The following is a 17,792-nucleotide window of genomic DNA, read 5'->3' as shown; positions in this document are numbered from 1 at the left end:
CTTTCATTTTACAATAACCCCCCCCCCCCCCCACTCTACTTTATAATTAACACGTTTTCTGGTCGGTTCTTTTAGCCTGCTCAAGAAGACAGAAAAGACGATCAAGACCAAGAAGCCGATTTCGAGGACAGGGAGGAATCTGTTGAAGGTGACAAGGAGCAAGAGTCTGCAAACGCTGATGCAGAAGTAAAGAGTGCGCACAAAGTGGCCAAGAAATCACCCAACATGCGTTGCAAGGTTTCTCTCCTTGATGACACTGTGTATGAGTGTGAGCTGGAGGTAAGAGTTACAGCTTCTGGAATTTTATTATGAACAAAGTCTAATCAATATAACAGTGATATTATTTACTAGCAAAGTGTGCACTGTCCAGAATGGTGCAAGGTCAAAATATTGTGTTTAATTTCTTGTATTTAGGTGTGTTTTTTTAATTTTTTTAATATGTTTGTATGTAGTTATCTCCATCTGTATTCAAGAACACCCCATGCCGATTTTGCCAATGACAGTTTTACTCTATTTTCTCTAAAACATCCACTTCCTAGTTAACTGTTGCTCTGTGGTTCCGGAAGAGCTTTCACTGGAAGGATATAAGAGGGGAATGCTGTCTCTGAGGGTCATACAAGGGGACTGCTTTCTATGGGGGGGTTGCAGGAAGGGAACACAGCCTGTAGGGGTTGTACATAGGAAGAAAGTAGTATCAGTATGGTAGTGCTGTGGCAGGAGAAAAACAGTATATCCATAGGGGGTTGCTGTTCGTGGGTTACAAGATAGGAATGTTGTATCAAGAGGCATAATTGTGGAAGCATGTGATGGAATGCTGCGTTTAGAATTGTAAATCTATTGCTGCAGTGCATTCTATATGTAGTACATGTACAGTACAGTACATATAGAATACACTGCCGCAATGGATTGTTCTTGTTCACAAAAAAAAACTAAGCCCAAGCCCCATCTTACTCACTGTTGCTTCGATCGCGGTGCCTCACGATTTTCCTCACACGTGAGGATGTCATCGGCGCTGAGCTGGAGAGGAGCGTCGCGTCACTGCTGCTCCGGTGGGGTCCTAATTGCCTGGAGCGTCGCCCACCGGAGCAGCAGTGACGCGACGCTTGGCGTGGTAAGTTAAAAAAACCAAAAACATAGCTCAAGCTTTGGCGCTTTGTATCGGGGCATTTTGACAAGCATCGGTATCGGGACATCCCTACCTATAACATTAAACAAAATGGCACATTTGGCTAAGGATATGTGTAAATTCTTTGGTTGTAGAAATAGGGGCGTTAAGATACTGATAGGAAAATTTCATGATGGTTTTCTTTTTTTCTTTTCAACAGGATGGACATGATAAACATAATTCCCTGTAGGTTTTTTTTTTCCATCTGACTCCATTGACCTTTATTAAGTTCAACTAAAACCCTTTCTGTTTTCTTTATGATGTGATGGGCTCATTCCACCCTCACATTTACATCTCCTTCCGACAGTGCAATTACCGACAGAAAATCAGATTGTTCTCTTGTCCGTGTGTATGAGTGAGGTGCAGCATCCTGCTCAGATACATCTCATGTCTAAACATTTCTGTTGTCAGAGTGATTTGTTTTGTTCCTGCTCACAGAGGCTGCAAATCCCTTTAAGTCTGACAGCAGCTGTCCATCCATTTACTAATCAGTTTATTTTAATATTATGCACTAGTCTGAATTATGGGGACTAACCTTTATTTTGGGGTCTTTGTCCACCATTTTCCACTTGTGTACTTTTTAGATTTTTAGTTAATTTTACAAATAGGAGAGGTTAAAGAAAAATACAATGTAAGTGGGTCTCTAATATCCTTTGGCAATCCAGCTGCTACCATTCAGGCAGATGGAACAGGCAGGTGTTTCCTTTCACTGTTTGGGATAGAGTCTAGATTTATTTTTTTCTTTACAGTTTAAGGCAAACTGCTGATAAGGTTCTTGTTAAATTTAGAACTGCTTATTTTCATCAAAACAATAGAAGATTGTTTTGGAAGAAGTGTGGATGCTATGGATCACAATAGATTTGAACCACGTTTGAGCCTTCTTGTTACATCCGGGAACAAAGAGTAGCTCTTTTAATGCAAATTTATGAACCCGTGTATCATGCTTCAGTGAACTAGCACTGGTTAATGAACCACTTAGTCTGGGTAGGTTTGTGTTCTTGTTTTGTTGTGTGATACTAAAATACTGAAGCTCTAATGCTGACTTTGGCTGTACCTAAGTTCGGAAGCCGATTAATCGATTATTGAAAAAGTTGACAACTTTTTCAATAATCGATTATAATCAATTATGTCGATTAGTTGTTGCAGCCCTAGTTTAAACAGCATTATTCTTATCAACTATATGTTGGTGGTGTTCAGTGACAACTATTGAGCAGTATTTTATAATGTTAAGAAGAAATGAAGTATTTGAATAAAATGCATAACAAACATAAGCCCACCTCCATGTATGTACTTTGAAAATCAGTTTTGATCACACAATGTTCTTTAGCTTGATATCACATTTTTAAGATGTCCAGTTCTAGTCTTTTTTAAAATAACATAAAAGTATCCTCTAGGGCAGTGGTTCTCAACCTGTGTAACCTCGGGACCCACATTTGTCTTCGGTCATTAAGTCGCGACCCAAGTTGCACTGCAATGTTGCCTGTTGCGGTATTGCGCTTTCCGGTGCAGGCGATCGAACTGTGGGTGGGAGGTGCGTTTGGGTTGCCATTACGGAAATTGGAGTGGATCCTCAACCTGGGGTCCAGTGTGGGCTGCTGTGTTGTGATGGAGCTCCATCCATATGTGTATTGCTTGTAAAGCTCCCGTGTGTGCCCGTAGAGGTGCCGGGAGCCAGAATGTGATGAGCTGTAAGCAATGTACGTATGGATAGAGCTCACTCGCAGCCATAGCCCCACCTCAAGTCGACACTCGGCACCGGGCATCACATTTTTGAATGGCTGCTCGGTGCAAGAACGGACAGAGCTTCTCTAAGAGGAGGACGAGGATCCTCTCACCTAGAAAAGTGGAAGGCATGTGGTGGCGCACTGGACATGGGGTCGCGATCCACTTTTGGGTCACGACCCACCAGTTGAGAACCACAGCTCTAGGGTACCAATATTACCAGCAGCAGAAAATTGTTTATTTTACAGAGGGCAAATTGGTACACAAAGCAGAGCGCTGTGGCATCATTAACCAGTTGACATCCGCGGTGTTAAACCCCCTTCCCATCCAGGCCATTTTTCAGTATTCAGCGCTGCGGTACTTTGACTGACATTTATTCCGTCATGCAGCGCTGTACTGAAATGAATTTTATACCCTTTTTTGTGGACAGATAGAGCTTTCTTTTGGTGGTATTTATTCACCACTGGGGGTTTTATTTTTTTACTATATTACGGAAAAATCACCGAATTTTTCGAGCAGAAAAAAAATGCCGTCTGGCGACGGCAACCCGCCAATGCAGCAGTGCCTTCCGTCCGTTTTTCTACTACGGGCGGACGGCAAGAGGTTAAGGCCACAGCAAACTCCATAACTGACACTGGGGTGCCATTCGAAAATAATGGCACCGCCAGCACGATCGGTAGTGGTGGGTGACCTCACGGCAATCCGCAGGGGGACCGTGAACGATTGCTGCGCGGTCAAGTATCGCCCAGCTGTGAACCGGGCCTCAAGCATTCTGTATTTGACTTGCTTCCCTTTTTGACTTGAGTCCCTTAATAAGACTTTAGACCAATTAAAGTGCAGTTATCTGGCTCTTCAGATTTGTCCAGCCCCTCTATACTATAAGGTAGTGTCAACTGTCATTTGTGTATTGCCTCTAACTTCAGTTTTTAATTAAATGTTTTGATAGTTTGAACTTGAAATTGGCTGTTATGAAACTGTGTACAATTTCATTTAGGGCCTGTTCACATGAGATCAGGTCCTGATCAGCAGACGTGGAGCTGCTGATGCAGTGCGTTTTTGACGCGTTTTTGATGCGTTTTCGGTCCGGATGCTGACAGTTAATTTGTTGTCAACGTTGATGACATCATAATAAGTGGAGCAAGAATACAATGTTTTCTTTTTTTTCCCCCTTAGCTGCGTTGCGTTTCTGTTCCGTTTTCGTTTCATGCGCGTTTGTGCGTTTCAGGACCGTACAAAATGTGACATGCAGTATTTTTTCTGTCGTAAGCTGAACGGACTGCGCACGTGAGAACTGTAGCCCATAAAACACATAGGGATACATTGAGATGCATTTTGAGTGCAGCAGCGTACGCAGCCGGTCAGCACACAAAACGGACGTCGTGTGAACAGACCCTCAGTGTTTTTTTTTTCCATGATGTTGCTTAGCTTTTATTTCTTCATGCTAATTATTGTGAATTCATATCAAATGCTTTTCAAACAAATCGAAGGCTGACCTAAAATTGATCTCTATTGCAAGCCATTTTTCTGCATTTCACTGGATTCTGATTCTGAAGCTTTTGCACACTAGCCCTAAGAAAGCACAATGCAATGGTTTGCCAGTGTATATACTTAATATTCTGCTTAAACTATATGTATTACATATAACACAATGAAGCACACTCCAGTCTACCTCTAATTGGATGCTTCGTGCATAAAAATAGCAGCCTAATGGCACAAATTGGGCAAACAATTCTCTAATGCAGCAAATGTTGTCTGCAGAGAGCATTTCTATATCAAAATATTCAGCCCATATCACTATTTTTCCACTATCTCTCCATTCCATTTCTATATGGAGAATTATGCACTTGTATTTGCTGCTGCATGCTTGCTTTGTACCTAATAAAAAGCAATTTAGACAGAATATTGTGGTATATAAGTCCTTTGTGCAGATGGATTTTGGTACATAAGCTAAGTATATTGGGATACATGATTGGAATAGTATGAAAGAGTTTATCTGTTCTGTGTTGGAAGGCAGGTTCCATAAAGAGAACCTGTCACCTTCAAACTATCACATAGGAGCTTGTAATTTCCTTTGAAAAGAAAAAAAAAGAAAAAATATATAAAAAAATTTTTTTTTAAAGTCAACCAACCCTGCCACCCCCACCATGTGCATGCAAATAAACGCACGTGTAGGACATTGTGTGCATTGAGTGCTGTCGCCATTCCACTATGTGCCATTTGATGGTAGCCGGTGGCAGCGCTCTCTAACACGCACAATGCGCATTAAAGGGTAAGTTCACTTTCCCAGGTAATTTGGAAAAATTGAATTACCCACTTAAATCTCGCCCAGTCTCCCGACCCAGCCCCCCCCTTCCCCGCTACACTTACTATTTGGCAGTACTTTCCCTCCACCAATAAGGGTGTATTTTTTGTAACCCGTACTGCTGTCCAGTGCAGCCCTGCGCTATGCGTTTTTTGAATTGCAAGGATTGGGCCCCCGCTTTAGCCCTTGGACAAGTAGTTTTTTTTTAATTTTCACACCCCCTGTTAAGGCAACCAGTTAGCTTCTGCCCATCGGTTTAAATATAAACTCCATCTTAAACTGTTATTTCAAATTTGTGTGGTTTCTAATAAGTTAAATCACATGCTAGCTTTATATTGTCGGAAACTCAAGCAGTGGAAATCTTCACCAGATTGATCAGTTTTGCAATCCATGACAATTGCAAATCGAAATGATGGTGGCACATAGTGTACCTAGAACAATATCTTCTATGATAGCCATTTGGGAGAGGAAGAGGGCACTAAAGATTGTGTGCAAAGCTCAAGATTCGAATCTCTCTAAAATGTGAGAAGCTGGTAGGTGTTCAACTTGCTGGTGCCAATAAGGGGGTGGTCTTAAAGTAAACCTGTGCTGAAGAGATGGGGCTGGTGCAATTCTTGAGCTCTCTTTCTGAAAATGCTAGCTCCTTGGCTGTCATGCTAAACCAGTGGCTTCAGTCCTTTCTGAATCACTGACCCAGAACAAGTGCACAGATCTGCTCTGACTATCCTCCTCAGCATGTGTGTTTAGGAGGTGAATCATTATGTTTGAAAGTCAGAAGTACCTAGGCAGTTAGCGTTTTCAGAAGGTAACCGGTATGGATGCACAAAAATGTCATCCGCCAAAACATTTCGGCCAAAAGTGATACTATGGGCAAAGTGCCAATAGTACCATAATGGCCTAAAATGCGGTGCACCTCTAGCTTTTTTCCTCCCTGCTGGATGCCAGTCTGTGTTGGCAGAGGCAGCAGGGATCCGAGGGGACACAGACCGGCATCCAGCGGGGAAGAGAGAACTGTCAACTGTCACGGGAGGCTGAGCTCTCCTCCCGCATCACCCTGCTTGGCCTCCTGTGACAGGTGGAGGAGTCAGGATGGAGAGCGGCTTACAGGCACTTGGCGATCAGAACTATGCTTGTAAATAACTGGGGACATAGTATGCTTATGTGTCCCCAGTTATGAATGAACAGGAAGTGCTCTACATCACACTTAATCTCTTAATCCTTATCTATTTTTCTATTTTGAAAGCGAAATATCAGGGGTCTTAGACCCCTGCTATTTTCCCCAAAGCTCCGGTAAAGTAGAAAATATAAAAAAAAACATTTAAATAAAATAATGAAAACATTATTTTAAACATTTTAAAAGTTGGGAAAAAAAGTCATTTTCGGTTCCAGCATGACAAAATCAATAAGGTTTTGTAGCATCTGTATTACTCTCTGTACAGGTACTGCTTCTCTCTGTGATTCTGTAATTGTTTTTTTTTTTGTAAGGCAGTTCTGTAAATTGAGTCCTTTTTGTTTACCAACACATTTTACATTTTTCAGAAACATGCCAAGGGACAGGACCTTTTTAAGAAAGTATGCAACCACTTGAACATCATGGAGGAAGACTACTTTTGCCTGGCCGTATGGGACTCTCCAGCTGTTAAGGTAAGAAGAATATTAGGAGTAAAATTTCTTAGTTTATGTCCAGTAAAAGAAAAATCTGGACCACATGGGGTCATGACTCCAAGGTTTTCTGGTCAAGTTGTGTTTTGGTCCTGTGTAAACACTGATGCTCTCAGCAGCAGTTTCATTGTTCATTCATTATCAGATGCTGTAGAGAACCGCTTTCCCTTGATTAGCTCCCACCAATACACCCTTTTCAGACTACATTGTTCACCAGATTAATCTCCACAGGATGAGCTTGCAAACGGTTGACTGCACTTCTCCAACGGACACAGAGACCCTTCTGTCTGTCTAGCTCTGCTCAGCATCACTCAGCAAACATTATGATTAACAGACAAGGGATGCTTGGCACATGTTATTTAAAAGATGCACATCAGAGTAGAGCCGAGAAATTATTTGTGAAGAGATCTGGCATTAAACTAACATTCCTGCACTATTCGGCAACTTGTAGCTTTCAAATAGGTCACAGTGTATTTCTCTTCCAGTCAGTCATTGTAGGAATTCTTATTCCTCACAGCCTACTAGTACTAAACACCTATTTAGATGTTACACATTATATTGGAAGAGATCTAACCAGTAGCTTTTAAGGCTATCTCTTTCTTGTCTAGTTCACACTGTGAATGCGTGAATGTGCGTTTTGGGATTTCACAGAATGCTGTGTGGAAGGCCAACTTTTTTTGCTAGCATTTTTTTGTGCTAATTTTCAAGATTTTCCTTCTTCAATCAAGACTTTTCTTTATATTGCTGCTAGAGCTTGTCTCTCCATTGCAGCATTCAGGTGCGACTGTCCTCAGTCTGGCCTGGGCCCTGCAGGACTGGACATTGCAATATAGCCTCACTAGTCAAATTTCCTTTAAAGGGATCTTATCACTGATGTGGTTGATCTTTTGATTTTGGAATGTGTAGAACAAATGGCTGGATTTATTAAAGGGAAAGTTTACCAAAAGTGAGCCTTTCCTTTAAAGAAGAACTATGGGGTTAGGGCGTTTGTTTCCCCATAGTTCTCCAAAGGGTAACGGGAGGACACAAACTAGCGTCCTCCCGTCACCCTAAGCTCAGTATACCGCGAGCTGCTGCTCGCGGTATACTGAGACGCCGCAGCGGATCCCGACAATTATGTCTGGATCCGCCCAGCTGCGTGAGTGACAGCTGGCTCTGCCTATCTAGAGGCAGAGCCAGCTGTACCCGCCCCTCCCCCGACCATTCCGCCAGTCAGCCCTGGAGGGTGGGAGTGGGGAGGGGGGAATCCAGCCCCTCCCCTGTCACGGCAGAGAGCTGTGACAGGATCGAGAGGTGAGCGAATGCCGGTATGTGTTTCCTCACTTCCCGATCTACTGAGCCGACCTATGACAGTCTCATTGTCACAGGTCGGCTAGAACTATGAGGTGAGTGAAAAGCACTCCTCATAGTTCTCCTTTTAAAGTAGCAAAACATGACTCGAAAAAGCAAATCATTTGGCAAACAGATGAGTCGGTCCGAGCATCAGAGATTTTCAGTCTTGGTTAGAAAATCCCTTTTGGCAACTTGCTGATCATTCCCTTTCCTTTTTACAATCAGCAATGAGACTTTGAAAGCATGAGGCACATTAATTTGTTGGCTGAGCCTGGTTAAAAGACTGAAGTGTTTATTATGTACAAATCTCTTACCTCCCATTGCTTCCTAAGAGAGATTTGCCCATCTGTAGCCACCTTTACTAATGCCATGGCAGATCTAGTGCTACTCCAGTTGTGATATTCATCATCTGCAACGTTCATTCTACTTGCACAGCCTAAGGCATGGTTAGCTATCCTGTGGGAAAACATCAAAAAGCACTTGATGTTTTAAATGGTTCAGTAAAATCTATGTCTTGACTAGGACAACCGCAGTGAAAATATAGCTTTTACTGGACTATTTTAAAACATCAAGTGCTTTGTTCTAGTGACTACTTCTGTTAACTTTGCAAGTGGGATGAAGATGGATGGGGGGTCGTACTCTCTACAGTATACTAGGGTTTTGAAAACGTTATATCAGATGAACGGTCAATATTGCTACTTTTAAGAAGGAAAATTATGTTTTTATAAGCAAGTTGTTTAAAATTAATTTTTACTGTTCATTGCTTTCTGGGGGTTACTATCGAAAGCTACAACTGTAGTTTATTCCAGTGCTAAGAATAAGAAAATGTTTTGTATCTTTCTTTCATAGTTGTGGATAGACCCTGTCAAAGATATCAGGAAACAGGTGCACGGTAAGTACATTTATTTTATTGTGACCTAAGCATTATACCATCCCTCATGCATTTGCAACTGTATAGGTTAATGTACAAATTGTTGGGGATGCGCAGGGTCCCCTTTATCAGGCTCAGCAATGACGATTGACGGCCATTGCTGAGCCTGATTAATGGGACCCTGCGCGGCCCCGAAAAAGCGCTAGTTCTGATGACATGGCGTTTTGAATAAACAAGCACTTTGGATTACAATACTTTTGGTGTGCTGGTGACCGCCATCTACTGATAGTGAATACAGGAAACTCTTTATACATGAGTACATTCTGACAAAAGCCTATATGCATCCAGGATAATTTCGGATATGTTCTAACACACCATGAGGGGAATTTATCAAAACTGGAGCAGCTGTGCATGGCAACCAATCAGCTTCTCTTTCATTTTCAAATCTTAACTGAACAAACTGAAGAGAGAAGCTGATTGGTTGCCATTTACATCTGCTCCAGTTTTTGTCTGCTCCAGTTTTCATAAATTCCCCCCACTGTATTGCTGGAGCATGCATTTTATGGTTTTGTTCTGATCATGCACAATGTAGCAGCCACTACTTTTCTTTCTGATCATTTTAAAGTTGATTTTTAGATGTAATGATAAGTTTCATCGGATCAACCTGATCAGTTTATTCTGAAGAAAGCCATAAACACTTACAAACCTTTTATGCTAGCTTGAGGCATCAGATTGCTGCACTGCTAAGTCACATGATCGACTGTCAAGGACTGGGCTTTGGCTTTAAGGCCAAAGCAACAGCAAAAGGAAGGCTGGTACCTGATTCGGTTAGTCTTTTTTTAAGAATGTCTTTAAAAGTGAGTATTTGAAACCTTTAATAATTTCCCCTTTTATGGAATTACAGATATCCAGTTTAACTTTTGCTACTGTGGTGCCCATTTTGAATAGTAATAAAAGGACACTTTATCATTTCAGTACCAGCCTGCATGCCAGTGTCAACAAGCCTCAGTGGTCATTTGTCCATATGCCATTGCTGTTCTATGAATTTATCATAGGGTTGCAAAGGCTTGCATCAACCTAATGAAGAAGTCGGGATACTTATTATGAGTAGAAAAGTACAACAAATAACAAAAGGAATCTCCATATATAAAGTTACAATGTATGCAATAGAAATATACTCGCGACACATGATTAAACTCCATCACTAAAAACTCATAGAAGCTTTAACATGTTAATGTCATTTAAATAGTCATTTTCTCTTTTTTGGAATATTCAGCTTTCATTAAAATAACAGCTGGTGATTCTGCCATGAGCATCATTTGTTTGTGCACTTTCTGTTTTAGTGCGACAATGCTCTAGTCTTGTTTTCTAACCTAACACGTGACTACCTTCCAATGGAAGCTACAAAGAAGCTGTCAAAGGTCGGCTTTATCGATTGGGAAGTGAGCAGAAACATGCCGCCGATCTGCTCACTTCCCGATCGTCTCCCTGCAGTGAGCGGTGACGGACAGTTTTCCCGCACGCATTCCCCCCTCTCCGATCCTCCAGCGCTGAGTGGGGGAACGAACGGGGGAAGGGGTGGGCACAGCTCTAGAGAGGCAGAGCCGGCTGTCATTCACACATCTGGGTGGATCTCGACAGTATTGTCGTGATCCGTCCCGGCTGCGGTGCTCTCAGTATATCACAGGCAATAGCCCGCTATATACTGAGCTTTGGGTCACAGGAGGAGGTTAGTATATGTCCTCCTGTGACCCTGAAGAGAACTATGGTGAAAAACACTAACCCCATAGTTCTCTTTTAAGTAAACTAAATGTATTATGATTGGGTTTACATATAATTTAGTGGTTGGGTGTTCTTCTCCCTTCGTAAACCAGGGTAGGTGTCACGATTTAGAGATGCGACTTGTCTGATAACGGTCTAGTTCAGGGGGGCCAATTACGTCTATCGCGATCTACCAGTCGATCGCAAAGCCAACACTGGTAGATCGCGATCGGCTCACTGACCTGTGTCCTATCCTCCCGTGGTGCTCGTGCGGCTGCCGGCTGAATGTGTCAGACGTCGCAGACGGGAAGGGGCGAGACACCTCTCCCGGTATGCAACTTCGGCCACACGAGCACCGCGGGAGGACAGGATGCCGGCGCGCGAGGGACCACCTGGGAAGCTGCTGCATTAGTGGTAAGAGACCGCAGAGAGAGAAGAGACAGCAGAGAAAGTGAGAGAAGCGATAGCAGAGAGAGACAGCAGAGAAAGTGAGAGAAGAGACAGCAGATAGAAACAGGGGAGAGAGAAAAGAGACAGCCAAGAGAGAGGGCTGGTTCACACCACAAAGTCTTCAGCCTCTAGAACGCACTGGAACACATGCCATGAGATCTACCAGCGAAAAAACACCTGCATTCAGGGGCAGGAGGGGGCGTGGTGGTGCATTGAAGTCAATGGCACCACAGCCAGTCCAGTGCAATCTGCAAAAATAGTGCTTGCAGCATTTTTGCAGATCGCACTGGACTGGAACGCAGGCATTAACCATTGACTCCAATGCACCGCCACGCCCCCTCCCACCCCTGACTGCAGGTGTTTTTTCACTGGTAGATCTCATAGAGCACGTCATTTGAAAAGTAGCTCTCCAGATGAAAAATTGTGAGCGCCCCTGCTGTAGTACATGTACATTTCCTCATGTTTTATGTCATTAAATACACAGCAAGTACAGTAAAATCACTGTTTATCTCTTAGAAATTCAACGTGCTGCAAACTTATGTTACACAGGGCTTGGTCACCCCTGCCTGCCGAACTCCGCACCCCCCCCCATCCATTTTTCTGTCTCTCCACATTCATTCATTGATTACTTTCCCAGCAAAGCAATGCTGCTGCTTTGACTTCCAAGATCTTGCCCACACACTATGTGGAGGGAAAGGGCTCTCTGGAATTGTAGTTCGGGGGGGGGGTGTTTATGTTAATAGGAACTGACCTCCCAGCAGGTGATGTCACTGGGAGCAATAAAAGTAGTTCCTCACTATAGTATCAAGGTAAAAGAAAAAATATAAATGATCTAGAGGGAGAGATGGACATATAGGGGTAAATTTAGTCCACAACTACTGTATATAATTGCTTTGACCCAGAAGACATATGCTGATAGGAGAGTTAGGAAAAAGTTGCAAGTCTTTATCATACATGTTCCAGGTTGGTGATTTAAAAGTATTGAGCCCACGAGGTCAGCATTACTGCAAGGCAGCTATTATTTTCAGAAGGAGAACATAAAAACGGTCGCCCCTATGGTTCTCTATTAGCTTTTTTTTTTCAAATGAAAAGAAAACAATCAAGCACATGGCATTTGTAGTTCTGGAGGACCAGAACTGGGAAACTCTTGTGTGAATATCTATCTATCTATCTATCTATCTATCTATCTATCTATCTATCTATCTATCTATCTATCTATCTATCTATCTATCTATCTATCTCCCTATCCAGGCAAACATGTCTATTGGGAAAAAAAAGTTAACTTTATTATTGTATTCATTATACTGAGATTTGTAATGTAAATTATGAAGTTTCTACATTGTGTGACCTACACGCAGTGTATAAACCTTTGGCACAGGTCCCTGTGCAACCAGTGAGCTGAGAGGGGGTGGGCAGCACTGATCCCTTTCCAGATGGCTCAACGGCCTCCTAAGTTTAAGCCTCTTTAGCTGATCAGCCGTCCGTGTTGTGTTGTTGCGAGATGAGTTTGCCCCATTTCTCTACATCCTTTACCCGCAATTGTCTGGCTGTAAAATGTGATGTTCTGTGCTACACATAAGATATCCTGTTAGATTTGGAGAAAACTCTTGATTTTTTTGGCTAAAAGTAAAGCAAGCTCTTTGTTGACTTGACAAAGTCATGAACTGGATCATTCTTCTCACTTATCATAACCATTACAAGTGTGTGTATGTATGTGTTTTAGCTTTTAAGTTTATCTGCCACTTGAAAGGATAGACCTTGATGTCCATACATTTGGCTACATAGGAAACCTACTTTTCTTCTTTAAAAACATAAATTATACAATATTATTGTTGCCATTTTCTTGTATAGAGATATAAGCAGAGGAAAATGTTTAGGTCTTTTTATGTTACCTTGCCATGGGAAATATACATGTTGACTAATCCATATGCACAGCAAGGGAGAAGTAAAAGTACACTGCTCTCATGAAGAAAAATAAAAGCAAAAACAACTTTTTTAAACCAGCCATTACGGTCAGTATCCAGGGGCCAGACAGCAGATGGTTAGTAGATAAGCAGCCGCCCTTTCCACTTATCCTGCCATACACCTGCATTGTCATACTGCATTCCTTGCAGGTCTCTGATACTAAAAGGCAAATATATCAGCAATTCAGATGAACCCTCCATGCTGTAACTTAGCGTTTCCTAAGTCAGTCTGTTGCATATTCCAGAAAGCATTAATTGAGAAGTAAGATTACTAATCGATTTTGAAAATAATCGTTAGCTGCAGCTCTAAATATCTTTAAAGTGTATGTAAACCCAAATACCCTTTTTGTCTTGTAAATTTAGTTGTGAATTTTTTTTTCTATTGATGTTTGTAAGTGCATAAGAAATACCTATTGATCGTGCCTATTTGTGTTCTCTGAGGCTCATAGTTCATGCTTCTGCTTTGGGCCTTCAAGACATTGTGCCTGCATACAGCATCTGGAATGTCTTTTTGTCATCCACACTAGGGATTGTGTTTGCTTCCTACTGCTAAAATAATAAATAATGACACTAAACTCAGGAGTTAAATCTTAAAAATACATTCAAGTACCTTAACTATTAACAATATTTGTGTATCACTCAGCTGTAGATCTTCAAAATTGGTGCTGACACTGTCCTTCCTTCTGGAGGGTGGCTACTTTTGTTCCCCATGGTCAGCTGTCAAAATAGACCGAAATCTCCCCATACTATCTCATACTATCTCCACAAGTTATGAATGAACAGAAGCACTCAGTATGGAGGCTTCCTGTTCATTTATAACAGGGACTGTAGAAAAACAGATTGAGGACTGTGTCCTCAATCTCTTTTTCTATTTTAAAAGGGAAATATCAGGGGTCTGCTTAGATCCCTGATATTTCCACACAGCGCCCAATAGTAAAGTTAATAATGGACGGACGGTGGACGGTGTGGTTAGCTAAAGTAAGTATATTTACAAACTTTAGGGGTCTCTGACATATTAAGTGGACCATGCTGTTTAATGCAAGGTCTGCTTAAAGATAAGGAGGAAATTTCCTCTTGGAAATGGCACAAGGGCACCTGGGACTTGAAGTCCTACGGCATGCAGTGACATCACAGGCACTTAGGGGCCACTGCTTCTTTAGCGTACTTACAGCCCTGGCCTTGCAGACATGGACATAGAGAGATTACGGTCATGGCTACCTTTTGGCAAAACGTTATTTCTTGATTGTATATCAAAAGACACATGGGCCTAATTCTTCAACAGGTGAGTTATGCAACTACCTTCAGGTGATTGGACAGTGGCAAATCAATTGAAGCTGAAGTACTGCCCCGTATAACCCCTTCCACTCCCAGTCTGCCTCAGCTTTAGCTAGTGTCCTTAGGTTATGAATGCCTCTCTGCTCCAAGATAAGTACATAATTTTCTGCTGTTTCTTCTGAAATGTTTTCTAGCTAGTTTTCCCTAATGTGGCTCACAGCAGGACCTAACAGCAGCTATCTGGATAATTTTTCTCCTTGGCTTAGCCTTGGCAGACTGGACCCTGCCCTGTTTCTAAAAACCTACTTTGGGAGTTATGCCCACTGGGAGGGCAAGGACTGGATTGGGCATGTCCCCTTTAAGTGATCAATGCTGCTGAGTCAGCTGCTGCTCTGAGGGTAGTAAGTGAGAACTTGTTCCTTATCCGGTACCCAGTTTGCCTCTTCCCCCTCTCAGCTTTAAATTTGGGATTCCAGTGGGAAGAGGGGTTCAGAGTTCTCCCCATAATTTGAATTTGCCACCATTTCCATGGGGTCCATGGACAACCTGGGCTGCCTCCCTCTGGGGATCGATACTGCTCATGAGCGCACTTCCTTATGAAGGGACACCCCCACTTTCTCAAATGGGTACCTGGACAACCTTTAGCTCAAGCAACTCTTGCCAGAGTAGATATCTTCACTCATGCAGTTCTAGCATTTGTATTATGCTAAATGTTGCTTTTAAAACCCAATGGCTAACCTGATGAATGGGTATATTTATAAATAATTTGTAGAGCCATTCTTCCTGCGAAATTCCCATTTATGGTGCTTTACCATACGATACCACAGTGGGCTGATGTGAACCTGCCCTTAATGCCGGTAGATGTACAAAAATTATACTTTATTTTCTTTTTTCAAGCATGCAAACCTGCTAATGTAAACTAGCTATGTAGGAAGGAAAGGGATACTTAAATTGCACTTTTTCATGCAGAAGACAATGGTGAATGGGACCTTATAGAATATAGATGATAAGGCCACATATTGCTAGTTCTGTTTTTGCAGAATGTGCCCTCTTCTGGACAATACAGGAATGAAAATACTTTAAATACAGTGCACTTATCGTGTAGGCCCCTTAAAGCAGACCTCACCGATCCTTCCCTCCTCGTGCGCACCACGTCTGCGGAGTAAATTGCCATTGACTTCTATAGGGTACATCCCCGAGCAGGGAGACAGAGGTAGGCAAGCCCCAATTAAGTCAGTACGGATTTACTGCACGGATCCGGCCAAGAGAAGGAGATGTCTGCCATAGGATGCCAACATACAACCAAGGCCATACCAGTCAGAACTTGGCAAGCATACATCGGTGCACAAGGAGGAAGGGAGCGGTGACCTATCAATATTCAGGGTGTTGTGTATTTGATCGCTGTGCACTTGAAAAAACTCAAACTTATTTGTGCTGTTTCATAGTCCTTTTCTATACCGCAGCAGTAGTCTTAATGTTTACTGGAAACCTCTACTGAGAGAAATTATTTTATTTAAATGTAAACAAGATCAGCTTGAGATTTTATATATATATATAAATCTTATCTGTGTGTGTGTGTTTTAACCTTGTACCTATGTATAGATTGAATGTATTATATTTTGGGGCAACCATATTTAATTACTCTTTTTTTGCAGTGGTTGCGCTTTTTGCTTCTTTTTTTTTTTTTTAATGAATGCATATTTTTTACATATAGATGCAATATAAACTTCATTCATAGGAGGCCATATACTTGATTTATTACTTCAGCTCTATATTTGAAGGAAGCCTTTACGTAGTTAATGATTCATGAGTAGACTTTTTAAAAAGTACTTAAAACTCCTGGCAAATATAACCTTAATTAGACTGGCAGCATTATGAACCTGGTAATGTTTTCAAGGTCTGAGTTTGCATTTCTGGCAGTTGTATAATTTCCAGTAGACCATAATAATTGGGTTGTGCTCTGATGGCACAGCAGCAGATACAAATGTTTATAACAAGGAATAGTTAAGCCTACGGTGACTTTGCTGACTGCCTGGTTAAAAATTGTTTTAAAGAATTGTTTTGAACATTTTTTGAAGAAATATCATTATTCTTTGCTCTTTTCATTACATCAATAAAGATTTGTTACTGAGGCAGCCTAATTTCTTTGAATATATATTTGCTCTTTATTTTTTTGTTAGCCATTTTATTTTGCTTTATTTCATTTTGTTATTAAGGAAATGGTCAGACTTTCCAGTTAGCGATATGATAGAGTATGGAAATGTCTTTGCTGTCTTTATCCCTGCTGGGCAGATTTACCCTATATAAATGACCTTATTGTCACTGGGACATAAAGAGATGGGTAATTCAAAAGTATACAGTTGTCAGCATAACAGGAATAGAGGGTTACCATAAGCACTGCCAGAGAGGTGATTTTACCTCAGTGTGGAGAGGTTTCCTCTCACTTTCTATTGTGTCTCCCAGACAGGCAGTAAAAACCTCCTCAATGTGACATAGATGGCAAAAAAACAACTCTACAAGAGGTTTAAGTATCACCTACTTTATCAACATTAAAGGAAACGTTTTGGCCTTAGATATACCTTAAAGGAGAACTACGGGGTCAGGGCTTTTCCCCATAGTTCTCATAAGGGTAACTGGAGTACACAAACTAGACGCCGCAGCCGGAACGGATCCTGACAATTCTGTCTGGATCCACCCAGCTGATAGTGATCTAGATAGTGATCTATCTAGAGGCAGAGCCAGCTGTACCCGCCCCCTCCACGTCCGTTCCGCCAGTCAGCGCTGGAGGATCGGAGAGGGGAGGGGGGAATCCAGTCCCTCCCCTGTCACGGCTCTCTGCCGTGACAGGATCGAGAAGTGAGCGAACGCCGGTATGTTTGCTCACTTCCCGATCTACTGAGCCGACTTGTGACAGTTTCATTGCCACAGGTCGGCTAGAACTATGAGGATGAGTGAAAAGCACTCGCCTCATAGTTCTCCTTTAAGGATCCACTTCAAGGGCAGGGCACTGTCCTTGGTACCATGTAGTCTGCTTTGGCCAAGAAGAAGACATTAACACCTGATTCAGCCTGAATGTGTCTATACAGTTCCTTTTTATAAAAGTGGGGAGATTGCCCAGCTCATCTAACTGTCCCTTATTCCACCTCTAATTAAAATCTGTATTTTGTTCCACATAACAATAATTTTCAGCGATCGGCGGTATGTGTTCGCTGACTTCCTGATCAAAAGAGCCTGTGACAGCTTCAGTGTCACAGGTCGGCTTGAATTAACCACCTCCGAGCCGGCCGT

The 17,792-nt window shown here is 42.1% G+C and overlaps 1 protein-coding gene across 3 annotated transcripts in view; it reads left to right on the top strand.

Moving 5' to 3' along the window:
• The window catches only part of EPB41 (erythrocyte membrane protein band 4.1), a 120,219-nt gene that overhangs the window by 48,662 nt on the left and 53,765 nt on the right, over positions 1–17,792 (top strand). For all 3 annotated transcript variants that reach the window (XM_018563848.1, XM_018563851.1, XM_018563850.1), the window contains exons 3-5: positions 76–279; positions 6,729–6,833; positions 9,033–9,075. In XM_018563848.1, the coding sequence (XP_018419350.1) occupies positions 76–279; positions 6,729–6,833; positions 9,033–9,075 (352 nt within the window). The remainder of the gene's footprint in view (positions 1–75; positions 280–6,728; positions 6,834–9,032; positions 9,076–17,792) is intronic.

Source organism: Nanorana parkeri, unplaced genomic scaffold (genome assembly GCF_000935625.1).
Source record: "Nanorana parkeri isolate BGI_ZX_2015 unplaced genomic scaffold, ASM93562v1 scaffold705, whole genome shotgun sequence".
NCBI lineage: Eukaryota > Metazoa > Chordata > Amphibia > Anura > Dicroglossidae > Nanorana > Nanorana parkeri.
This window is presented reverse-complemented; position numbering and strand designations above follow the sequence as displayed.